This window comes from Filicampus tigris, chromosome 5 (genome assembly GCF_054856515.1).
Source record: "Filicampus tigris isolate MCC_2025a chromosome 5, RoL_Ftig_1.0, whole genome shotgun sequence".
In the NCBI taxonomy this organism is placed as follows: domain Eukaryota; kingdom Metazoa; phylum Chordata; class Actinopteri; order Syngnathiformes; family Syngnathidae; genus Filicampus; species Filicampus tigris.
The window spans coordinates 14,550,202-14,577,396 of NC_141221.1; the positions used below are offsets into that span (position 1 = coordinate 14,550,202).

A 27,195-nucleotide genomic window follows, 5' to 3' on the forward strand; every position below is an offset into this window, starting at 1 on the left:
CCATTTACTGCCAATATCAGACATTACAGTTCATATATTGGTAGTAAAGGTTGCCAGAAGATATTGACATTTAATATGAATTATTGAGCAAAAATGCTAACAGCATAAACTTACAATCCTGTTAATTAAATTGGTATTTAAATAGAATTGAAATTTCCTGAGGTAATTGTAAAGGATTGATACAGCATTTTTTTCAAATATGTTTTTGAGGTGCCTGAGATTCAGTAACAGGTTTACAATCTTGTAAAAACACAAATCAATGATTACCTGGTTTTCCTCAAAAACGTGACAAAAAAAGCAAACAATATGTCAATTTATGAAAAACCTGGTTCCTAAAATTCGAACAAATTCTGGAATTACCCATATTATAAAGTATCTCATTTAATATATTTACTTTGATATTTAAGTACATTCCAAGTCTGGACTTTCATTTGATGTGTTAGTACGTATCTGTATAGGTGTACTTCTAATAAAAGGCGTCATCAAAGTTATTTGTGCTGTAAAAAAATGTTTATAAAAAAATTCTGGCTCGACATGTCTGGACATGATGAGGGCATTTTCTCGGCCGCCTGACTGCCGTCATGACTGTGTTCGCATTCCGTGGCTGCTTAATGTTTTGTTCCGCCGCAGCTGCCGTAGGCGCTTGATGACAACAAACATGGCGGCCTCAATGTCACTTGTGGGACTGAGACGTCTTTCTCTGATCAACGCGGCTCCTAAAGTGTTCCTGAACCCCCTCAGGTAGACATGACATCATATGTGTGCTCATTTTACTTTGAAAGAGATGCTCCTTCTGATCCACAGACAAAGAAAGAGAACGTAGCACGCAAGTCGGGTAGCTAGCATGTCAATGGCTAATAATAGACTTCATATGCGTTCATTGCTCTACTAAAGAAAGCATTGTTAATAAGTGGAAGCTAAACGCGCGTATTTCACCATTTTAATGATTGGGTCAAGACTTAAAAAATAATGTCCTAATCCTTTAACTCATTAACCTAGCTAGCTAAGTAGTCAATGCTAGCTGCAGTCAAAAATTCTTCTTGTGTTATTCAGCTCAACATTTCTTTGCGGGTGATAAACGTCTTTTATTATCGATTTAAATATTTGTGTCTTTGTATATTTCTAGAGTATGACAGAGTATCCACAAATTGTACTTCAGCGTTTACTTCTGATTCCTTTTTTCTTTTTTTTAAATCAGGAAATGGGAATGTGTAACTTCAGATATTGTCCAACAATATGACTTTATCTAAAATAAATCCAGGCAAATTCAGCCACCAGTAATGGTCCTGATTTAACTTTCTTTGTTTACACTCGTGGAAAAGCTTAATACAGGAAGCCCTCGATTTACGAACGAATTCTGTTCCTATGCTGGCGATGTAACCGAATTTCTACATAAGTCGAATTTCTCAGTTAAAATCGAAATTTACATCAAAATTCTTTGTATAAATAAAACTAAAATACATAAACATAGATGATACAAGTGGTAATAGATACAAATTAAAATAGCAAGAGGGACTTAGCTGAATGTAGAGTAAAAATAGCCTTTCAGTTTTTACCGCGATAAGTACTGTTACCGTAAAGGTATTGAATTTATGTCACTATAGGAATTTGAAAAATTAAAAGATGTTTTAATCTAAATGGGACATTACTGGTTAAATAAAGGTTAATAAATAAATAAATTAGGGATGCTCCAATCATGATCTGCCGATTTTCGTGAAAAATGACGTGATGCTTGGCTGCCGCGACACAAGGCTGCGAAGCATGAGCTGCGGGTTATCTGATTTTTTGATCGGCAATAAAAGGCTTTGATCGAATATTCCGACCACGGCCGTTGGTGTGAACATAGCATTGTCTGCTGTGTGTGTGGACTTTGCGTCTTGTAATACTGTATATGGCATGAAAAGGTACCTCGCGCGGGGAGCATGGCCAAAAGTTTCAACACAACCAACTTAATCCGACGTTTGAAGAACAAGCAATTGGGAGACGATGGTGAGTTTACGAGGCTCACTGCATTGAATAAAGTCAAGGCGGACACAGCGCAGTACAAGTGGCATTATTGCCACATGCAGGGAGATGCATTGTAGGTCACTTGTGGGCAACAGAACCACTATATCATTTTGTAATTCACAAAAAGATTAACAGTGACTTTTTTCTCATTGACAAATGCACAGGATAGTTTGTCTATGCACAAGACAATAAAGTTCCTGAGTCGTTTCAATTTAGGAACTCATTGAATAGTTTATTCAAGTGAAGCCTGCATGTGACTATTTTTCCTACTTTGATTATATTCTGAACCATGCAATGTTTAGGTGGCATGTTATTTATTTGACTTTTTGCATATTTAAGTCTTTTGAGACTGCTGATTATTTTGATCTGTTAAAAACTGTGTTACTAAAAGCTGGTAAATTTAAGTTTTTCAGTTATCTTTGTGACTCAGTAATTGTTGTATTGTGTCAGCAACGGTTTTGTATTTCTTCATGCTTTTGAAAACATATATAGATTTTTGTCAAAATTATGGCAAAATAATAAGGCAGTTGTTTTGCAGATAATAATGCATAATAGCAGTCACCATAAATGAATGGAAAAATATACAGGTGTTCCATGTAATCGGAATCGGTAATCGAAACACATTCACGACACACAAAGTAGAAATATTTCATAATTATATTTACTGTATTGTTATTATTGTTATTACATATTTTGGGGGCATGACACAGTTGACAAAAACACCCAAATTCACCATCTTTCTTGATTAAAAAAAAAAAAAAAGACTTCTTAAAAGTAGTTTTTGTTTAATGATTCTTTATGATGAGTTTCACTTTTTGAATTGAACTACTGAAATCGATTTTTATCAGGCTGATGAAGTGATATCGGTGCCTTAGTATTGGACCATGTTTTCCCAGTCCGAGTACGAGTAGAGACGTACAGTGTCGGCATGGACGCTGTTATTGCTCTCGATGTATCACTACAGATGGCAAAGCGGAGGAGCGTCTTTGTAGTTGTCCAGAAGAATGGCACTCTGGAGCACATTGCACATTGACAAAGAGCTACACAGTCAGTCCTCGCCGGACAGTTGACCACAGTTAACACGAAGCACGTCCTGTCATTAGGATGAGAGCCACACTCCAGAAATTCACCAGACAGAAGTAATAGTTGGCGGGGAGGGCACTCCCACTTTGTCGCTTCCTTTTCCGAGATAATCCGACTCGCGCGATTGCCACTTTCCATGTAGTTTCGGACTTCTTTTTCTCTAACTCCTATCTCACGGTTTCAGGTTTACAAGCACGTCCGCGCCGAGGCGGGCGGAGGGAGGCGGACGAGACACGCAGCTTATCACAGTTGATGAGAAACTGGTAAGGAATTCCCTCCTTGTTACAACGTGACACACAAGTTGATGTTTGTCTCATGCGCTGCTTTCCAACCACACAAAGCTTTTATCATCGGCCAGAACAATTACGCTTTTGTGGAAGAAAATGTTACAAACCCTTCTCGTCGCCTGCCAAACTGACCCTGGAATCAGTCAAATTGGAAACTGTGAAATCCTGGCAAGCACTGTAATAATTATGATACTGTGATTTGGGCCGATAAGAGACACACTCAAGGTTAGGTGAAATAACAAAAGGACTTTTATCAAAAGCATGAAACGTACATTCAAAGTAATCGCAAGAATATTCATGACTTGACGGGCAGCAATCTTCTGTTCCACGTTCAAACCTCTTAACTGTGAGGCAAACGTCTGAACCACGAGTGCGCTGTGGTCTCAATTTTGGGGTACCTCGCAGTTTAATTTGAGTTTATAGGCTGCTTTGTTCATACGATGTAAATGAATATGGACCCAATGTGAACCAGTTTGGGGCCTTCTCGATGCTGAACTTGCAGTTTTGACATTCCGAATCTCCTGTTTATTACCCATGAACGTGCTCATATTTTCCAGCTTAATTTAATCTTGTCAAAACACCCCACACAATGAGTCTTCAGGGGGCTTGCTCATACTTTTCATATGAAGTAGCAGAGTTGTTTTTGAAACCCACACCAATACAAGCGACGTGCAAAACAAATGCAGCGTCCTTGAAATGCGGCGCAACCTCAAAAGCCACGAGAGATTGCAGTATGAGACTCCAGCAGGCATTAAAGGATTCCTTCTGTCAGAGTTTTACTTTTTCTTTGGCTCTTTTTTTCCCCTTTGCAACACTTGAACCATAAGACGCAGACAAGAAACAGCAAATACACTGGCAGTTACGTGAAGCACGCGTACATTCTCTACCGATGTCCAAATACTTTAAATGTAGACCAAGGTTAATGACAACTAATGAAATAATTAAAACTAGAATTGAAAAAAAAATTTGAAAAAAATTATGAAATAAAATGAAAACAAGTGTTTTTTTTTTTTTTTAATTGTTTAAAAACAAAAAAAAAACTACATAATTACGTTTATAAAGCTAACTGAAACTATAGCTACAATTCTAGTGAAATTCATTTCATATCATAAGCTTTCAGGGGGTTATTTTAAATGTATTTAAGTCAGTATTACTGCACAGCTATACAGAAGAAGGAAGGTCGAATGGTCGTTTGGGAATTGTACCGTACCTTTGGGACTATACTGTATGTTGCTCTGGAGTGTAAGTCATACCAGTCCCAAAAATGCATCAGAAAACAAAACATAAGTATACATTTGTGGGGAGATTTAAATCCTCGTTCGCTAACCGTGGTGACAACAGTGAAGGAGTTCCCGCTTGGATTCAATATTTCCCCGTCTATCCATGACAACTTTTTTCTTTTTAGGTTAAAATGGCTTACCCCTCAACCAGAATCGTGCGTCATCTTCAGTGGGGACTCCAACTAAGATAAGAATGGGCCGTAAAAAATGAACGCCGGATCAACATTTTCTCATTACAGTCATAAGGAACCATTGAATAATGTCATATGCACTCCATTTCACTGGTACGAAGATGGACAAACGCGGTCTATACGTAGTTTTACTTTCAGTTTTACTTGCTTGACGCTTGTGGGAGAAATCGAAAGTAAATTGTGCACTTTGCAAAGCCAAATTCAAATACCATATCAGTTGTCCATCTTTGGCGTATCATCTCAGAGCAAAATACCCCGCCCATGTGTTTTGCTGCTTAATTCATATTCCACAAGCGCAGTATTAATCAGAATTCCATGTTTCAGCTAGCGGGGCTGCATAGAACACACTATTGTGAAGAATTTTCGGGAGTTGATTCCCCTTTTCATTTTTCAAAATAATGTCTTTTCTAACTTTATATTTACACACATATGACAGTGAAGTACAGCTCTGCAACATAGGGACCCAAAACAGTAAATATCTTTTTTTTTTTGTGCAAATTAACTAATTCACTGCCATTGACGGATCTATTTGTCTTTTCACAATCCAGCCATTCAATCCCAGGAACTTATTTTTATTTTTTTTCACATTTTTTCAAACGTTAGGGTAAAAGAGAGGGTCTGAAAATGTCTGGCACTGAATGAGTTAATGCTCTAAAGGACAAAACTGTATTTGAATTTGGAATTCTCATTAGTTTATGCAACAAAATAAAAATGATACTCGTTTTACACAAACAACAAGAACAGACAAACTGATAATTTTGCAGTGGTTCTCTTAATTTTTCCCCCCCAAAATTGTCACGTCAAACATTGTACATTTATTAACTCATTCACTGCCATTGACATATTTATTTGTCTTTTCACAGTCCGGCCATTCAATCCCAGGAACTTATTTATATATTTTTTTCAAATGATTTTCAAACGTAAGGGTAAAAAGAGGGTCTGGAAATGTCTGGCAGTGAGTGAGTCAATGGTGTACATTTCCATTGTTTCTGGGAAAAAAAGGTCAAATTGCTTTTCAAACAAATCCAAGGTGGACCATTGTCCTCAAGCAGTTTCTGCTGGACTTTTCAGGTTGTGCTGTTAAAGCCATTAAAAGAAAAGTGAGATAAGAGAGAACTAAATAGGGAGTTCGGTAAGAAAGAAGGGAGTCTGTTGTAGGCTTGTTTTTGGGGTTTGCTGGGTTGGGGGCGAGGAGGGGCTGGTCGGGGGGGGGGGGGGGGGGGGATTTGGTGCTGTGTGTGGGCAGCGTCAGTTGTGCTTTTGTCCCTCACCAAAGCTGACCATACTGGCAGACAAACCTTTGGCTGGGTGGAGTGTCTGTCTCTGTCCTCTCAGTGGGGGCTACAGAGAGGAACAGCGGAGAGGAGAGAAGAAAAAAAAAAAACAGGGCCTCCAAAATGAGGAGGGTAGGGGGGGGGGTGGTGGTGGCGAAAGAAAAGAAGCTTGGAAAAAGTTTGTGAGACACCCTGAGACTCGCGCAAAAAAGACAGTGGCCACTTTAGTTTTGTCGGCCACAGAGGTCCCTTTGTGGCCCGCTGTTGCTGGCGACGGCGGGAAGACCTCCAACACTTGCTCAGACGGGCCCGAAAAGAGAGAGCCTCAGCTGTTTGCCGGACAGTCGGCGGGGCCCGTCTCACGTGGGAGAGCGCTCTCTCCCTTTTGGGCGTTCGGCACGCTCGTCATTCATCCGGACGTCAATAAGTGCGAATTGCTTTTGGCTTCGACCAATCAAACAAAGGGCTCGGCCCGCCGAGAGGTTATGTCGGGTTCGAACGCGGTCTCCCCTCCCGAGCGGCCCGAGGAGAAAGTGCTGCGTCGCCGTGCCAACCTTTCTGAATAAGCTCATTTAGATGAGCTTGCACATTGGCCGCTGTGAAGCGATCTTTTGATATAGCGCCAAAAAGTCTTGTCTGGATCTTTGGGTGGCATTCTGTATCTTGCCCATCGATCCCATCTGTCCCAAACAAAACAACCCTTACAGGAAGTTGCATCTGCACTTTGTGCAATGCTCATCTCCGTTACAGATGGATTGGGAGGTCGAATCTCCCGGAGCTCGAGATTTTGCTCCAATATGGAGATGAATAAACCAATTATTTCCTGGATGTCGTATGACCTGACTAGGTAGATTATATTATTACGGCAGCAATAAAACAAAGGTGCGGTATTCTAGCTGAAGCGTGAAAGTTGTGAGGACATTTTGTCTTTTTAGTTCTTGTTATAAAACGGATTGGTACAATTCTGCCACCTTCAGTCCAAGAGTGTAGATGCCCCCAACCGTCTTCATATGTTTTTCATTGGCCGTCCAGACTGTATTGTCACTCGTCAATGGAAGACATGTGTCTGTACACACATCAATGACATTCTTAGTGTTGCGGGAAATAAATATACCATGCGATTTATCGGACAGCAACAATCAAGCGACCATCCCTCGTCGTCTCATCAATTTTGCAATGGACAAAAAAAGCGATTCTTTCCTAGAGGCCGTTCGAATCCAGAGGAAACACATTTGTGATACTTTTCTTCGTATCTTTAACTCAGTCGCTGCCATTGACATATTTATTTGTCTTTTCACAGGCCGGCCATTCGATCCCAGGAACTTATATATTTTATTTTCAAATTTTTTTTTCAAACGTTATGGTAAAAGAGAGTCCGAAAGTGTCTGGCCGTGAGTGAATTGAGAGAAAATCCACGCAGATGGAATAAAATCACTACAGAATGAAAATAACGACCCTTAATACTTAGCCCTTTGTGCAAAAAGTTGAACAGTTTGACATGTCTCTGAGCACGCTGTCGAAAAAGCGCCTCAATTGATACCCTGCCAAAAAGAAGAGAGGGGGAAAAAAAAAAAAAAAAAAGCCCTGCGTGATGGAGCCCCAGTGCCCAGAGCTGTTCCCTAGACTGCCCATGCCGACCTGCTTTTGTTTGTAATTACTGTTTGATTAAGCATGCTGGGCAGCTCCCAGCGTCCGGCTGGCAGGCCACTGATACACAGCTTTACACGGAATGTCTGCGACCTCCCTCACTCACTCGTGGCCCGGCCTTCTGCTTTGCTTTCTCGCCCCTTTGGCGGCGATGGTTTACACCGCGAGCCTCGGAAAGTGCGTAAAATAGCCGATAATCCACCGCCAATATGTCTTGAGTATCTCTGTCGAGTTTAGCCGCGGGCAAGCGTGCTCCCCGTCCGCACATAAAGACAACAGCGTCATCTTAAAGTGCTTGTGAAGCCTTGTTATAGAGTTCTCGAAAGGCACTTGGCTTTTTACAAGAGAGAGGAGACAGGTCACTGGTGAGCGGGGAATCGAGAGGGGACGCAAAGAAAACACATGCTGGAGCATGAGAGTGGTTGGCCTGTTTGATGCTAGGCCCCGTGAGTCTTCTTAGTTGGGAAATTGGTACTTTCTTGTGTATTTAGAGGAAAGTCTTTGCCGGGCATCTAATATCCCTTTTGAGTAAAAGATTTGCCGGGGGGTTCAGTCCCAACTCTTGTCGGTTTCAGCCCTAAAAACTGGGGGGGGGGGGGGGGAAAAATCTGAAAGCAAAAATGGTCAGATTGTCAAGGTGAATGCTGCAGAGACACGAGCCATGCGCGTAAGCACAATTGTTCCCGCTTGCCTCATAGTTTGCGCTGCAATTCCGCCGGCGGAAGAACGGCGAGGTTCGCCGATAACGTCCGACCCGACTGATGCGATTGTGAGAAACCGAAGCACATCTTTCTTGGCGCCAAGTCCGTGCCGTCTTGTTATGAAATACATGACAGCTCCAAGATGCGTCCAATTATCATCGTCCTAATTGTGTCACAACCAATCACGCGTTTGCTTGGTTCGTATGGCGTAGGGAAGTTTTGGACGGCGCTGTCGTTACTTCTGCCAACCAGGCGATGTTCTCATCGGTGCGAGCGAGGCTGCCGGCGGCTCCTCAAAAACCACCCGCCTTATCCACAATATGTAGAGCTTTATGTAACCTGATTGTTTTGAATGAGCGACACCTGAAGCGTCGAATAGGATCCAAAACATTCGGCCTTTACTAAGACGGAAGACGGAACTCCTAATAGAAAGGCCTCCAGTAGGGATTATGACTTGTGAACGCATTCTTAGGTTGCTCTAGAGCATCTGAGCCTCAAGTGAGGGTGCTACTCTCGGGCAGGGGTGGGCAAGCCGCTAACCTCCCCGCCCGCATGCGTTTATATTGTGCCAATGTTAACTCCTCAGTCATGGCTCGAGCACAAAGCCCCAAGTCCAGTCCTGATTTGAATCCACTACAATACTCGACACCTTTGTACACTCTAAAAACAGTTGGGTTTAAAAAAAAAGAACACAATTTGGGGACAAAAATGGAGCGATCCACTAATTGGGTCCACTTGACCCTCCTTCTTGTGTTGTTTTGTCCAAAACAGACCAATTTTTGGGGTTGTTTTGTACAAAATGATTCCATTTTGAAAGTTGGGTCAAATCGACCCAAGTAGTGGTTCGGTCTATTTTTGACCCAAAATGGTGTTATTTTTAACCCATTCATAAAACTTTTTTTTTCTTTAGGAACAAAATGAACATTATAATCAATCCAGACCGATAGACAGAAAGTCCTTTAGTTTCATTACCGAATGAATTATGCAATAGTGTGTTCGACGGTGAGTAGACAGAGTCAGCATTAAAGCGGCTTTGATGTCATACTAACAATATGACATGAAACTAAAAGAAAATGTGTTTTCTTGTCCAGTGGAGAGGCAGAATCACTATGAAACGCAAACTGCCTGCAGGCGGGCTGTCCTGTATTTAGTCATCCCCCTTTAACGGGGGAAGTCAACTCAAACTTAATTTTTTCAAGAATATGTTCTATGCAGTCTCACCAGTCTAAATACGGCATTCTGATGAATATTGCATTTGTGGAATATGAGAAATGCACCCGATTTTAGCCATCTCAAGTGGCGGCCATTTTGTTATTTCTGTCGATTGGAAATGACATCACGGATGCTCGGGGCTCAGGTAACGACCAATCACGGCTCACCTGTTTTCTGAAGCTGAGCCGTGATTGGCGGTTACCTGAGCATCTGTGATGTCATTTCCAATCGACAGAAATGACAAAATGGCCGCCACTTGAGATGGCTAAAATCGGGTGCATTTTGCTGCTTAACTTATATTCCACAAAGAAAATATTCATCAGAATTTCAACTAGTGGACCTGCATAGAACATATTCCGGAAGAAAATAGGTTTGGATTGATTCCCCCTTAAAGTCTGCAATACAGGGGTGTATATTCTCAAAGCCTGTCTTGCCTCAGACAACGAGCACGTCAGCGACAGCAGACCCAACCCCGCCTCCCGTGCCCCCGCTCCCGCCCGAGACAACTCAAGTGTGTTTTGTCTGCTCGCCCTCTCGAAAGGCACGTGAAATAAAAAAAAATGTCAGCTGTGTCTGCGGATGTCGGATGTCTTTGAAGGGCGTCGGACAAGTGGCTTTATTATGCATCATCGGCTAAATAGTACTTCATTCATTAACACTCTCTCCCATAGAAACGAAGCCTCTTAAGGGAAGTCCTCAGCCCTTGTGCGTGTTGACCACTTTCATAGAAAGTTAGCAAGTGTTGTTGGCAGAGCGAAGGAAAAAAAAGCTTGCATGCTACTCGTGTTTATTTAATATGCGCAGGATGGAACCTCTTGCGGTCACAATGTATTTAGAATCTGTCTGACTTCATGTGAAACCCCGCTTTTGATCCCTCTTCTGGCTACTTGCAGTAGATGTGCCATTAAACAAATGGACTGATCCATCCAAGAGTAATGTGTCACTGTTAGATTTGTTGGAATATTCCAGACTACAGACAGGCAGGATTAATGAGTGACAAATTGTAGTAGCTGCTTCCATTTCGGATCGTGCTTCAAGTATATCGAGCCACGAAAGCTGTCAGTGCAAAACGCGTTTTCTTTGGGGCTTCACGTGTGCTAACAATAATGCCAACAGATTTTTTTTATTCTTTATTTTTTATCGGTTGCAGTCCAATGTTTGCAGTTGAGTTGAGCTGGGTCTGCGGTATTTCAGTAAAGGTGGATGTCATTAGGTCATTTTTGGAGGAACCAGGGCTGCTCGATTATGAAAAAAATATTTGGGGGTAATAATTGAAATCAGCATTATTCAAACAATCTTTATTTTTGGGTACAAAACAAGAAAAATGTTTAAACGTAAAAAAAAAAAAAAAAAAAAGACAAATAAATGTAAGTTCCTTTTGGACCAAACAAAATTTATACAATTACTTATTAGAAAATAAGAAAAGGTGCAAATGTATAAATTCAGGTATGATTTCCTTGTGTACACAAAGCGCGAGTGCGTTGGGTAGAAATGCACATTAACAATAATTTTTTTACGATTATGCTAATTTTGTAATCGTGGAGTGTATTAATCGTAAATGTAATTGAATTTCGATTAATTGCACAGCCCTAATTGGCGACATCTGTCCAAAAGAGCTCTTGAAGCAAACATGCACGGGATGCTACGCAGCAGACGCGCTCAGCCGCAAAGGAGCCGCTCCTTCCGGCCTTTTCCGTCCTGACGGTATGCGTAATGTGAGATTCAAGATGGCCCTCGCGCCAGCTGCTTCGTGTTCTCTTGGCCACGGCCAATCCCGTCCACCAGCAAGCAACCTGAGATTTGTTTCTACGTCCAATCAGTAATTGGCACGCTTTTTACACTTCAAAGATGTGGCGAAGGTGGGAACCGATGGAGGTTGTTGAGTGAGGTCTGGGCGCTGCCTGGACACCGCGGTGGGGGTGGGGGTGGGGGTTTGGGGGGTTAAGGGTGATGTGTTTGGGCTTTCAACACATGCTGACTCGACATGATTCAGCTCCACTGACCCCGCGACCTCTCCGGGCTGCCGAGCTGCAGCTTTGTCGCGCGGATGTTTGCGTTCCGATAGCCTGACCGTACGAGCCGTGTGTCATAGCTGTCATGGCGCCTGCCGCCGACTGAGACGTTTTGTCAAACAACCGGGCTCCGTCGGTCAGACACTCAATCCATTACCCGATATAGTCATTGTGAAAATGAAAAAGTGAGGAGTCGTCGCATTAGAATAAACACTAATTCGTTTCTTTACAAGTGCCGTAAAAGGGTAGCAAGTCGGTTTACTCAAGAATAAGGCAGTCGTAACACTTAGTCACCCAAACATATTTTTTCAAGAATATGTTCTATGCAGGTCCACTAGTTGAAACAAGGCAATATGATTAATATGAAATATGAGTTAAGCTGTAAAATCCAGCCGTTTTGAGCCATCTTTGGGGGCGGCCATTTTGTCACTTCTGTCGACTGAAAATGACATCACAACATACCCAGGGCTCAAGTGGTGACCAATCACAGCTCACCCGCCCCGAGAAACTGAGCCATGATTGGTCGGTATCTGAGTCCTGAGCAGTTGTGATGTCATTTTCAGTCGACAGAAGTGACAAAATGGCCGCCCCCAGAAATGGCTCAAAACGGGTGGATTTTACAGCTTAACTCATAATTATAGTTTGTTTTGAGTTTAATGTGTTTTCAGGGCGGCTTTGCGAGTTTAGTTTACATTTTTTTTTAAAAAACTAGTTTTTGTTTAGTTTTAGTTAGTTTTAGTATTAGTTTTTTTTTTAAATGTGTTTTATAATCAGTCTATCACTAATAATTATTGATAGTGTTATTTAGTTTTATAAACAAACAACAAATTGATACAGAAGCGAAACGCACGCACACGCATTACCCCGGAACGCTCGCTGAGCTGAGGTCTACGATGCTAACTTTGTGCACGTCCACCTCTTGGCCCCGATGCGCGCAGATGATTTTCTAATAATTGAGTCGTCAAGGAGCAGCACAAACAGATGTGAATTTTCTTTTTATGGTTTGTTTTAGGACTAAAATAATCCTCTTCTTCTCAATAGCCGCAAGGGGAGTATCAAGTGTCGGAGCGAGAAAAGCGGGGCTAAGCGAACGAACAGTAACGCTGCAGAGGACGTGCCGGCTCCCAGCTCTTGGCGACGTTCCGCCCAAACTCCGTGAGGTCCTTCGGTATTAGCTGCTAGTCCTTATCCCCCCACGCGTTTTCTACCGTCATCCAACTTGGCCGCCCGTGATCTCAGATGAATTGTCTAGTGCGTTTTCTTGGATATCGTTGGTCTGAAATATTTTCAAGGCACTTTTCTTTCCATTTACGTTTGCCACAAAAATCCTTAAAATGTCCCCTACTTATTTTCTTTTTTTTTCTGTCTTCTAAGTTGATCTGCAAATGAAATCAGGAAGAATGTTGAGAGCAGATATCACCGAGGAGGGTTTGAATTTCCACTGTAGAAAGTGTGGGAAATGCACTGTAGGACATGTGAACGATCATTGAAGCAATATGGCTGCCGGAAGACAGTTTGTGTCCGTCTAACGTACACAGCTGTGCTTTTTTTCCCCCCCTTCTCTGTAAGCCTTGGTAAGCTTCCTTAGCTGTGATAGCTTTTTTTTTTTTTTTTTGGCAAACAACTCTAAAAGTCTGACATTCACGGTCATTAATGGCAGATTGAACGTAACCAATCAGGATTAAAGGAGATGGAGGTCATCCAAGTGCAAAATAACAAAATGCTACAGCGGACAGGAAGTCGGACTTGACTTGAAATGCCAAAACAGGACCAAACATTTTTGATTTCATGGATACTTGGAGCATTGGAAAAAAAAAAAAAAATCCCACTCGTTGATATTTTGCTTCAACCTGCAGTTTCAAGTCTTCTACGCAGCGAAACTGCGCTTGTTATCGTGTCGCGGCGTCTGCGCCGCCGGGCCCAGTCGGCACATTTCGGGGTACCGGCTTTCAGCCCCACCGCGGCGAGCCCCCCGTGCTCTTTATTTGGCATGCGGCCCGGAGGTGTCACAAATACCGACACGCTTTCACGTGACGGAGACTTGAGCGCCGGCGGCCCCCCCCTCCCCCCTCCCTCCTCGCTCTTAAGCTCTGCATTCTGTCTGCTTGGCCAGGTATTGTCGGGCCCCGTGAAGGCCCTGTGAATAGTGTCAAACTTGATAGTTCTCATTTTGCTTCCTGTACGTGGCAAAAGAAAAAGTGCCCACCGTGCGGGTTTTTTTTTTTTTTCTCCCCCTTTTGTAAAGGCTGCCGCCTAGTCCTCCTGGGAACACAGCGCATTCCAGCCACAATCGTTCCCTTTGTGAATCGCAGCATTGTGGCCCACAGTCTGCCGGGCCGATAACCTCGTGAGTGCTCGGTCTCATGCATGCCGGCATGGTCCAAGTCTAGACTGCTACTTGTGCTTACAGTGGCCCGTAATGAGCTAAGAGGGTTTCCAGCGCCTTTGTTTTGACACATCCTACCACCTTCATCGAGGACCTTCGAGTGAGATGTGATTCAAGCGCCTCTACATGCGGATGAATCGCTCGGCGCACTCCTTCTCTTCTGTCCGGAAGGTGAAATCGGCGTATCGAGTGTCCACACTAATGCTGCCGTTCATTACGTGCAATCGGAGCGATTGTCACGAAAAATGCATTCATACTGTTCTGTGTCAGACCGTGTTGTGGTGTGAATGCAGAGAATCAAACATTCACACTTGGGGTGGGAACGATAATTGGTTTTTCGATGCATCGTAAAAAGATTCTGAATCGATTCATAGGTACTAATAATCGGTATTTCAAGTTTAAATAAAAAACTAAAAGCATGCACAAGCGATTTCGTGTGTTTGGACCTCAGACGCCCCGTGCTAGGCTAAGCTAATACGTGACAAGATGGCGGAACAAGCAAAACGAGCGCAGCCAAGTCAAAGTGTGAAATATACATTTTTGCTCCTCCTTGAGTTTTTTTTTTGTTTTAAAAAAACATACCAGTGTTTTACGTGGACTATAAAATGTAAGCCAATGTAGTGATGCATCGGAATGGAATCGAATCATAGGCCTCTGGATTGGAATCGAATCGTGAGCCTCAGAATCGGAATTGAATCGCGAGGTACCCGTAGATTCCCACTCCAATAATGACGTACATTCCCGATTGGGACGTATATGCTGCGCACTTTTTTTTTTTCCCAATCAATCTTGTTGCCAAATGGCCACGCCGCGGATCGGTGGTCGGGGACCACTGGACGGCATAACGATACTCATAGGTGAAGAGCGACTAATATTGCCGCAGCTTACTGGGGAGTTTTGACCAGCTCCATGTATTCTCATGTCTGTGTTATACTGCCCCCGAGTGGCCAAGGCGTACACACCAGAAGGAGCAGCACAGTGTCCATTGAACTGACGAAAAAAATGGTAAACGTTGCCGACATGTTCGTTTTTGTTACCGGCAGCGACGCTAACGTTTTTCCGATGGCGTCGATGCTGAGAGACAAGCATCGGCGCTCGCGTTTTGTTTTCGGAAAAACACGTGGCGTGACTGCTCTGACTAGGTCGTTCACCGTAATAGTCCGTCAATCTTATTGTAGAAAAGTTCCGAGACGAGCATTCGCACGAATGATGTTAGTGTGTCCCCAAAATTAGCCAATGTGAATGCTGACAATCAAGTCATCAAGTCTCTCGGGTACTTTTGGTACCCGCCCACAATTGCTACTTAAATCCAGTCAACAGCAACGTTTCCAAGCATGTTTGCTTTTCTTCAGCAACTTCCTACTTGCCTTGAAAAAAAAAAAAATAAATAAATCAATGAAAGCAAATGAAAACATCGCCGTCTTAATTTAGTTGCACTCTCACACTGTCTTGGGTGTTCTTGTGTCATCATCAGTTATCCGCCCGCTCTCCCTACGGGTGAGGCGAACATGTTTTTCTCTTCTCGGCGACATGCAGGAATTGTTAAGGTTAAGTAGATGGGGCAGACGGAAATAATTACCAAGCACTTGTGAATTCTTCTCCCCCTTTTGTCCCTCTTTTCCTCTTCACAATCCTTTCAATGTGCCGATCTTGTTTATGATTACATTGAGTCGCGGCACGGCCAAAGATGTTTCGTCGTTTAGCAGTCGGACCTGTAATTCACAAGGCTTAAATAGCCTTGGAAGCTCTTTTGCCGCGGCATAGACGGGCTTTTGTGCGCGGGGTTCATGCAAAGCGACCCCGCCTCCCCCACCCCGCCCCCCTTCCTCCTCTCGACAAATCAAGCGGCGGATGACAGACAATGATGAAAATTTGATTCTTTGAAGCTGTAATGGCCATTGAAACGTGTAAAATTCTCCAATTGAAAGGGAAGGCCTCACTCCGGCCGGCGCGATGGGAGGTTCGTCTGGGGTTTGTCGCCCACTTCCCATCGCTTGTTTGCTAATTCCGTCAGGAATTGGACCCGATCCTTGATGGAGCTTGAAGGGGACCTCGGGAATATACCCCCAGAGCCCCCCTCCAGCAACCAGCCTAACTATCCCATCTTCTTGTCGCAGTGGCCTACATTCTCTTGGCGTGAATTAGGGCCGTCACAATTGAATCATTTTAGAATTGAATGATTTGATCGATGATGACACCGATTCATCGAATGACCTTTTGTTTATTTTTCCAAAGTAAAAGCAGATGTTTGTAAAACGTCTCATTTCGATTCAACACAACGGATAATCGGCTTTCATGAAGGACGGCAGAAATCCGAGAAATGTTACCGTTGAAAGGCCGTGATCATACGATGTGTACAATTTTAAGTAAAGCGGTGGCTCTAAACGATTACTCGATTCCTTAAAATAGTTGTTCATTTGATCGGTTTTGACACTTCTAGTGTGAATGTGTTACGTTATCATCCGGCTGCCCCTTCATCCAGCTGGACCTCCCCCTTTAGGACCTCGTGTTCTTTAGCAGGAACTTTTTGTCCCGGTAGCTTTTAGATCCAAAATGAGTCATGTATTATAATACTACTTTTGTTGGAAAGGCCCTATCCAGTATCCGGGACACAGGTGCCTGTCCTTTGCAGAGGCTTAAAAGAACTTCATCCATCCCAAAAGACTCCCCCAAAAAAGGCAACTTGAATTTCTGAACTGCTGTGCGAAAGATATATTATCGGTATGACACGCTGACATTAAAGTTGCATTTGAATATAAATCAGAATCAATACAACTTTTTTTTTTACTGTATAATATAAAAGCGGACATAAATATCGTCTGATGCATGCAAAGGCTGCTCGATTTACAAGGTGGATTCTGCTCTCTTCCATGATTCTGGCATGGAGAGTACGCTGGCGTTTCCTTGTAGCCTCCCGAGTCAACCTTCTTGCATGCACCGGCTCCCCTCGCAAATCTTTCATGCTCAAATGTTGGGGGGGTGGGGGCAATTCATCATTCAACACGTCGAGTGAAAGATCCTGGAAGAGCGCAGTTTAGCTAATTGCCAAACAACGCAACATCTGAAGCAGATGTTGTTCACCTCAGTTCACCCGACCAACTGGTGTCGCCGCATAGTCGCTCCCGAGCTCATTTCAAGTTCCTCTTGTCCCTCTGCGCTCCCAGGACATCACCCCTGTGACGGGGGTGCCGGAGGAGCACGTGAAGACGCGCAAAGTTCACATCTTCGTGCCCGCCAAAACCGCTATGCAGTCGGGAGTCAACGCCGCCAAGAAATGGAAGATGGACTTTGACACCAGGGAACGTTGGGAGAACCCACTGATGGGCTGGGCCTCAACGTAAGAACCGCTCGTGACCGCCTTTCGGCAGACATATTTGCCGTACGGGTTTCTGGGTTCACTTTCTTGTTTTGCTTTGCAGTGCTGATCCCTTATCAAACATGGTGCTGTCTTTCTCCACCAAGGAAGATGCCATTGCCTTTGCCGAGAAAAACGGTAATTATGTTTCAGCCTTTTAAATCTCAATGTCGGCACGCCACACATTCATTAACGGGCATTGCTGCTCTAAAGTGCCTGATAACAATTGTCCGTTTTACAGTGGAATGTTGCCACGGGAAGAACGTGGGTTTGTTTATTCACGATAAAGGCGACTGCGCCGTGTTGTTTCTTTTTTGCCTTTTTTGTTGATTATGGCGGCGCCATGTGGACAAAAGCGGCAGTGTTTTGACAAAAGTCAACCGCATTTCCCATGCGCACCAGCGCGTAGTGTCGTGAAATCTTGAGCTCTCGCTGGCCTGCAAGTTGGACTGAATGACATTTCTATTTCCAGTGGCTGTGTGAAAGATGAATAGCGATGAGTTTTGGGGTTTCTGCCATGACACCAGTAATAACGGGTAGACGTTCGAATCGACTTCCGTCCTTATAGCGAAAGGAGGAAGTGAGTATGTCATAAAGCAATTCAGGACATTTGTATTTTTTTTTGTGTGCCAGGGTTGCTCCCATCCTCCTCAAAGGTGCTTAGTGCCAGTAAAAACGATACAGACCCCCCGGGGCAAAAGTCCCATTCAACTACTTGTGAGTCAAAAGAGTTGTGAATTTTTTTTAATTAAGGTTGAATTCTTGCCCAGTGATGCTTTAATTCATGGACGAGATAATGTCCCAATATTACAAAAGATAAACATTTTGGAGCGGAAAAGCCTGATTAGGATTAACCAATCCATATCATATCTAATCAAAATTTCAGTGCAGCTTTTTTTGTGATCAATCCATTGCAAAAACTGACTATAACCGAAACGTACGAAAACTAAAGCAAAGGTTCCCATAGGAAATAATGTAAACCCAATGAATCTGTTTCAGACACACAGAGATATTTACAAAAATACATTCTATAGAGATTAACTGTACTTTGACACAGATAAAATAAGGAAAATAAATAAATAATAATATAATAATACATAAATACATGTAAATAAATCTAATTGACCAATTAAATGGCTACATGAGCATTAAATGTCTTTTTTACCTTGAGTGAACGCATATGAAAGAAGGTGAGAGGAGAAAGGGAGTCGGAGAGGTTAATATTTGGAAGGGGAATCCGCCATTAACATTTGGTTCAAGTTCTTTTTTTTTTTTTAAATTCTGTCATGTTTCTCATCTTCTTCATCAAAGGCTCCGCGCTTGGCACTTTTCATTGGCCCCAGTCGCGCTCATTAAATAAGCACAAAAGAACTTTCAAAATGCTTTTTGACCTTGTTGACCTTTGGACGGTGACGTCCTGTCCCTCACTCACTCGTGTGAGGAAGCGCTGCACCCCAGCACAGCAATTTTTCACCATACTTAAATTGGACTGACAAAACCAGAAGTTATCAGAGTTAGAGTCAGAGGAAACACCGAGACAGGCCACGTTCAACCAGTAAGCAAAAGACGACATGATGCAATGTTGATTGATGACATGTTCCCGAGAAAACACTTAATAAACACAAGTGCACAAAATTGGTGCACACGCACATTGAAAATATTAAAATCTTTTGAGTGAACTTGGTGAACATATTCGTTCTAGTGCGGTCAAGCAATTAATTTTTTAAACGAATTAATCGCAACATATTCTATAATTGATCGCGATTCATCGTGTTTTTCAACTACAATTTTTTACAATGCTTGGAGCAGATATTTACTTGAGTAAAATCTTGGAATTAATGGGGGCGGGGGATGTAAAGTATATTTCGATTCAAATACTGTTGTAATAGCTTTCTTTGATCCTTGAATATGATTCTTTTCCTGTAAAATACAACTGTTGAACAATACACCAAAGACGTACAAAGTAACATGGTATATGAATTTGGCTTTGCAAAGTGTGCAAATTATTTTGGATTCCTCCTTTTTAACTCATTCACTGCCAGACATTTTCAGACACTCTTTTACCCTAACGTTTGAAAAATGTGGAAAAAAAAATCTAAATAAATTCCTGGGATTAAATGGCTGGACTGTAAAAAGACAAGTAAATTTGTCAATGGCAGTGAACGAGTTAAAGTAAAAGTACGAAAAAGTCCGTCTTCGTGAGTGACTCTCTAGGTTTGACTGCAAAGTGAGCAGAAGTCAGCTGCCACAGGAAGTAAATAAAACTGAGTTAACTGAGTTAAGTTTTTTTCAATGCATTATAAAATCTAAATTAATCTCCACAGGTAACGCTTTAACTTTGACAGCCCTAAATCATTCCATTCTCAGTTCAGTTAAGCTCAGCTCCAGCTCGAGAAAAACGACTCTCTAAACGGCAGCGCCACTACCGTGTCAATAAACGGTGACTGTGACTGAGCGTGCAGGGGCCGCCGATAAGGTGATGGCTTCGCAACGGCCACGTCTGGCAAAATGCATCTTAAAATGAAATGGCCCATGGTACAAAAAAAGAAAAAAGAACAGCGCCCAATCAGCTGATCGCGCTGCCCCATACTACTAGCCTTGATGTTCATCCCGTGGGTCGGGAACAAACGAGAGGTGCTAAAACTAGGCCAAAACATTTGACAGGAAAACAACGGTGAAAACCCAATTTTATGAAAACTGCGGCACACAAAAACCGAGGACCCCATAGCGAACTGTTGCGGAAGCAATATATTTTCACTATATCAATCAATCAATCAATCACAATAATTGATATAGCACTTTTCATACAGAAAAATGCAACTCAAAGTGCTGTGCAATAAGAATGTCCAAAACACAACAAAAAAGGAAGACCCGCTAAACAAACCCAAAGACGTATATCCGCCAGTGCATCGGCACTCCCACACACACGCACACGCGCGCACAACCTGATAAACTGTGTTGAAAAAGACATGACAGGGCACAGAGAAACCATATGAGGAAAGGGTGCCCAAGGGGGGCTCGGCTCATTCATGCTGAGGGGAATGATGGCCCTTGGATTATAGGACCAAAACCCTCCATCAGGTCTGGAAAATGAAAGAGAAATGAGAAAACACAAAGCATCTCTAAGCACATAGAGTAAAAAGGACTACTGGGGACTTTTGGGGTAAAGCGATAAAAGTTCCTATTCAAATAGCCCTGACTGTCACACGGACGGCTTGAAATATACATTCGGATATCAAAATTGCGACATGCAATTTGGAATAATTGCGTCCAAAGTGTGCGCCAGTCAGTTGAAATTGAAAGTTCAAACGGCCAATGTCGCGTCAAAGCATCCGGGAAAGGTTTGTTGAAAGGACGGCCGTCCGTGTTTACGAGTCGGTGACAACAGCCGGCCCGCCGATGTCCGCCCGACGCCTCCGCCGCGGTCGGAAGGCGTCCAAGGCAAAACGTGCGCGACGTCCTCGCCCACCGCAAACTCGTGCTCTTGTTTGCCTTCCAGGTTGGAGCTACGACATCACCGACAAACGGACCTCGAAGCCTCGCGTCAAATCCTACGGAGCCAACTTCTCCTGGGATAAGAGGACCAGAAGGTCCGCTAAGTAATCGCCAGAGGCATCTGTTAGTCGCCGTGACCTCCCATTGTCCCGCCCGCAGTGGACCTGTACAATTCCTGTCAATAAAAGCTTAATCACACATTTAAACCAAAACCTCGCAGTCATTATTGCTTTCGTTTTTCAAACATTCACCTCATTACCAACTTCCTAATGTTTCGCACTTGATTCATGAAGTGTCTGCGGCGTGAGGAGCCTTGCGCAACAAAGAGGAACGTATTATTACAATCCGAATCTGTTTAAACGTTGGGATAAATATATGTGTTGGCTAAAGATGCTGTGTTTTTCTGGGTGACATTTTGTTTCCATCTGCATCTGATTGGAGTTGGGAGTTTTCTTTTTCTTTGATGGTTTAACGCTGATGACAACAGCATGTGCATGGTGCAGTCCATATATAGAAATAAATTCACATACATAAATATATACACACACACACATATATATATATATATATATATATATTTTTTTTTTTTCCCCACAAGACAGTGTATATATAATATAAATAAAACAACTGAATTACAGGCTGTTTCCAAACTTTTGACTGGTACTGTAAATGGCAGTGAACGAGTTAATAATACTGTTCTCACTCAATCAAAATAGTGTCTTTACCCAAATCAAATGTCCGTTTTGTCCTAATATAGTGTTGGAATAGGGACTGAGCTATACGGTTGTTTCAGATTCGTTCGAAGCCATAAATACTTTAATCTGTTAACTATTAGGTCCCCTTATCCATCCTTTCCCAGAGAATAATAACAAAAACACACAGCACAGCTCATAATATAGCAAAGCACCTTTCTGCAATAACACGATGATGTGAACGAGCGGCGAAAGGTTCGAAAGAGGAGCTTGACACTTGGCGGCGGATTCGCTCCCGGAGCTTGTTTGCGGCCTTTGTGTTCAGTAAACAGTGGTGTTACTCTGCCGCCCGGTCCCACTCTGCGTGACTGCACTGACGTTCACATACCAGCCGTGGGTGCCTAATTGGTATAACCCTTCGTTAATTAACGCCCTGCATTGCAAATCTTTCACAGCCTTGTGCTCGCTATTTATGTTGTTCTGTCGCCGGGCGCATCAAAGGCACCGATCTGATATGAGTGTAATGGTCCGATGGGGTCGGCGGGCCGTGAATGACGGCAATGTGTTGCTGTTAGCCTTTGAAATGCACTCGGTGAGAAGAAGAATTAAAAAAAACAAAAACGGTCGTCGTAAAAGTTGAAAGCATTATAAGTGCACGAATGTATGTGCAATGAGAGCATTGATTGTACATCATCCTCATTAGGACCGGCTGGCCATGCGCACTGCTGTTCAATAGCAGATTCATTTGAACGCAAACAAACATTTGAGGGACATTTGAAGGAAAAGAGCTGTTGTTGAAATGGCAGAGGTTGCCAATGCGCATGCTGTGTTTTTATGTTTAAAAAAAAAGTACACGTTTAACTTCTGTACTTAAGTCAAAGTAAAAAAAAGTACAGACTCTGAAATATACTTGAAGAAGGAAGTCAACCCAAACATTTTTTTTTCAAGAATATGTTCCCAGCAGGCCCACTAGTCGAAACGCAACATTCTGATTAATATTGCCTTTGTGGAATAAGAGTTAATCCACCCGTTTTTAGCCATCTGTGGGGGCGGCCATTTTGTCACTTCTGTCGACTGAAAATGACATCACAGTTGCTCAGGGCTCAAGTAACGACCAATCACGACTCACCTGTTTTCTGTAGCTGAGCCATGATTGGTCGTTATCTGAGCCCTCAGCGCATCTGTGATGTCATTTTCAGTCGACAAAAGTGACAAAATGGCCGACCCCTGAAATGGCTAAAAACGCGTGGATTTTGCTGCTTAACTCATATTCCACAAACGCAATATTAATCCGAATGCCGTGTTTCAACTAGTGGGCCTGCATAGAACGTCATCTTCCAATACGCTAACTCTTATCCTGCACAGGGTCGCGGGGAGGTGCTGGAGCCTATCCCAGCTGACAACGGGCGAAAGGCATACTACACCCCGAACTGGTCGCCAGCCACACACACAGACACCGTCACTGAGCGGGAACCGATCCCACGCTGCCCACATACAACTCAGGCGTGTGTACCACTACACCATCAGTGACCTTGCATAGAACATATTCTTGAAAAAAACATGTTTGGGTTGACTTTCCGCTTTAAAGGTAAGAAGAAAAAAATGCTGTAAATTATATACAATATTTATTTTGAAATCCCCGAAATGCATATGAATGAATGTTTATTTTCCAATGAAACCAGGGTTGAACTGTTTGGCCTTCCATATACTAGTCAGCGTTACCAAAAAAAATCTTCAGGCTTCCGACCAAAAAATTTTAAAAAGTATCACGAAAAGCCTACTTGAACGTTTCAACTCTATTTGGGGTGACTGAACGTGATTGGCTCATTCTGAATCACATCACCAGCGTGTGCACACTTGTGCAACCACAAACTTTCCTAAAAGTTTGGACGTGATTTAATCTGGCGTCATTTTTTCAAATGAAATGAAAAAGATGTGAAGATTAAGATTTGTCATCGTTATTTACATAAAAGAGTTGGTACTCCCATTCCCCTGTTCTTTTCTATAGAAAATATTGAATGGTTATCAGTATTTTTGAAGAAGTTTTGGGGTTTGGGGGAAAAAAAAATCGCATTTCGAAAAAAAAAAAAGCATTTCAATGGACGTCAAAAAATCGCATTTCGAAAAAAAAAAAGCATTTCAATGGACGTCAATTATGTGTGGAGTTTCGCTATTTGCGGGCCGGCCTGGTGCTTATCGCCCGCGAATAGAAGAGGATCGACAGTATTTTGAAAGCGATTCGGGTCACTCATTAGCCTCACGTGTGTCATTTTTACCATTCTCAGCTGTCATAAGTGTAAAAAAAAAAAAAAGTAATAACCACTATAAAATGTAAACATAAAAACTTTTCCTTAGCACCAATATTTACTTCTTTTTAGTTTCTTTTTTCTTTTTGCTGCCTGCGTCTGTCTGAATGACACCGGAAACAAAACGCAAAGAAGGAAATGCATTGTTACATGCCATCCTGTATATTCGGCCTTTTTCCTGAGCATGTGTGCGTATTACGGTAAGCATGTTTTCTATTTTGTTGCTGCTCATCTTAAGCATTGATATTGGAGTCAGCATTTTTTGACATATGGTGCATGCGTGTAGCACCTGCTCATTAGTATGGAGTGTTGGCTGGCAAACTATTTTATTGTCAAATTGACTGTGGTTGTAATTGGCCGAAACAGCTGGGCGATAAAAGCACACTACTAACCATAGTCATGTTTAGACTTTACATTGAAACTGAAAAACACACCTTAGACTGAGCACATTTATTAATGCAGCTTTATTGGCAAGGTCTGTCCAAAGGCCTCTTCAATGAGCAGACCGACGTACTCGGGATAGACCGATTATCGGCCAGGCCAATTATCGGCGCCGTTATGTGTCAGAACGCAGAAACATTCTTTTTAAAAAAATCAGATGGCCGATAAAAAAAAGCAATTTAAAACTGTTGAGTTTAATGAACTATTTATTGTATTTAAATTTTCAGTTAACTTTATAAGAGATTCTACTGACCCTGGGAACACTCTCCACCTTTTTTTAGTTTGTTTGAAATCAAAACAAAGATAAGTGAAATTTTAACATTTCTGTCATTTTGAAATTTTGGAGAACTGTGGAAAACTACATGCAGCTATTGTATGTTTTTATTTCACTTTTTTAAGTCATGCTGATGATCCTCAGAGTTCCCTGAACTTTGTGTTAGAATTTTACAACAAAAATGTTGGAAAAAATTCTACATCTAATCCAATCTGAAAAATTGTTCAATAAACTTGTGCTTAAAGACGTCCTAACAAAGTTTTCTTTTTTTTTTTTTTTAGATTTTGACGGCAATATTTTCGTTTTTACTGAAAATAAATATCGGCGGCAAGTATCGGTTGTCGGCCCATTTGAGTATTAATAATCAGTATCGGTATGCACCCTGAAAAAATCTCTCTTACTGTAATGGTCATAAGAGACTCAACATAAGATCATATTTAATACTGGGCAGAAAACTTCAGTACAACACGTGGGAAGAATCTCCACTTTTGAGAGACTCTACATGTGCTTCAGTCGTTGCTGTTACTGCTGCTAGCTGACACGTGCAGTGATTACCTGTTGTTTTTTGATGGGGGGGGCATGTGTTTGAGAGAGGCTTTTATATGTACATTCTAGTGGATGATCTAGAAGGATTAGCGATAGATGGATCGTGTCTCTTTTCTCTTTTGGAGGAAGCAACTACAAGAACAAACTAGCGGCGTGATCTTTGAAAGCATCAGCAGATTTACAACTGTGTGTAGTGGAGTAAATTGGAACCAGTAGAAAGTATCTGAGGCATGCCTCTTGATTCCCAGCGTCTTCAAACGGAAGGGGGGGGGGGACTCGCTTTAGATGGCGCGACATGCCCCCTCTTTTTGGGGCCTGTTCTGAGCTCGGGGGTTCGAGGAAGGCCCTCTCCTGGGACCCAAGGCATCCGCTGCATTACACACTCATGTTCCGCCATTTATTCGCCTGTGCCACTTTCCCATTCACACCAATATCAGGTTGGACAACCCCCCTCCCCACACACACCTCAGCCCCTCCCAAAAAGAGATGAAAGATGCCCTTGGTGTGGAGTAAATCCATTTATGGCCGAGGATACGTTTCAGACCCTACAGAAATAGGTGAAAAGATATAGATATAGAGAGACCATATGAAAAATATTTTAATATATGAATATTTGAACACATTTTTACCAATTTTTTTTTTTTTTTGGCATGTAAATTTGCTAGATAATCTTTTTTTGAGCGGATTCCGAGTCCGCCCTCGTCTTTTCCCTTAGCACATCAGATTTTAATAACAGCAATATGTAATATAAAAATATATGTAATAATATTTATGAATTAAGGATCAGTATGAGCAAAAGGTGGATTTTTTTTTCTGAAACTTTGTAGCTATAAATTACAATGCATGGTAAAATCTGTATAAACTAAATTTTTTATTGGGCCAACGAGAAACAAAATCCAAAACCTGATGTTCAAGAACAGTGTCAAAAACAACATTTAGAGACACACAAAGCCATCTCTGGTTAAAATTTGCTGTTGACCAGTGTTATTATTAAATTACATTTAATTATGTTCTCACTGAACGGTTTTATAAAGTACAATATTATGTAGAGCGATTTTTCTTCATTAAAATACATTTTACGACAATTTGTTTTTCTGGGGAAGGCTGAATTGGTTCAACGGCATTTCCATTTATTTCAATAGGAAACGAGTGTTTTAAATTGCAATGCATTCATATCTCAAGACACCACAGTAAAAATCGTTAAAACGAGCACTTAAAAGAAAATCTGCAATATAGCCGCGGCGCGAATGTCGACCTGCACTATAGCGAGCATTCCACCAATTAGCCTGTTACTCGTCGTTGCCGAGCTTCCCCGAACGTCATTTATCCGCTCGTCCCGTCGCAGCCAAATGACATACGGGTCTCTCCGAGTCTGGAAAAGTAATTCATTTAAGCGTGCGTGTTTGAAGTGGTCCGGGCCGCGGCGGGCGACGATGAATTGTCCCCCAAAGAGTTAATTGATGGCGCGGCTCGGAGCGCAGGGGAGGGAAAAGTTCACTCGGCCGCCGTTTGAAGGCGATGCAAGTTGGCAGGGCAGGAGAGGCTTGAAGATGAATGTGGCCAAAGGGGGCTCTGACAGCCTTTCCGCCGCTTGCGCTTCTCTTGGGTGGCCCGATTGGTCTTGGATGTCACTTTTGCTACTTAATCTTGCGTATGTGAAGCAGGCGCGGCGGGAGGGGCCCGAGAGGCGGGCCGCAATGGCGGAGAGGCGCAGCCGTAAAGGCGCTATTTGGTTTTGGTCGGTCAGTTGGCTTTATTTTTTATGTACTTGTATGTTTATATATTTGTTGATATAGTGTCTAGTTCAGTGCTTAAAAAGGAAGTCAACCCAAATATATTTTTTTCCATAATGTGTTCTACGTACGGGCGGCGCTGAAAACGACAGCACGGATGCTCAGCTAACGACCGATCATGGCTCAACTTCAGAAAACAGGTGAGCTGGGATTGGTTGTTACCTTGAGCAGTTGTGATGTCATTTTCAGTCGACAGAAAACAAAATGGCCGCC

At 42.5% G+C, this 27,195-nt stretch overlaps 1 protein-coding gene across 1 annotated transcript; it reads left to right on the forward strand.

Moving 5' to 3' along the window:
• Nucleotides 1-576: 576 nt before the first annotated feature.
• ndufs4 (NADH:ubiquinone oxidoreductase subunit S4) lies at nt 577-21,142 on the forward strand. The gene is made up of 5 exons (XM_086031576.1): nt 577-741; nt 3,275-3,353; nt 17,245-17,417; nt 17,500-17,573; nt 20,935-21,142. Exons 1-5 carry the CDS (start codon nt 647-649, stop codon nt 21,036-21,038), a joined length of 525 nt encoding a protein of 174 aa, XP_085887702.1. The 5' UTR covers nt 577-646; the 3' UTR covers nt 21,039-21,142.
• Nucleotides 21,143-27,195: the final 6,053 nt, after the last annotated feature.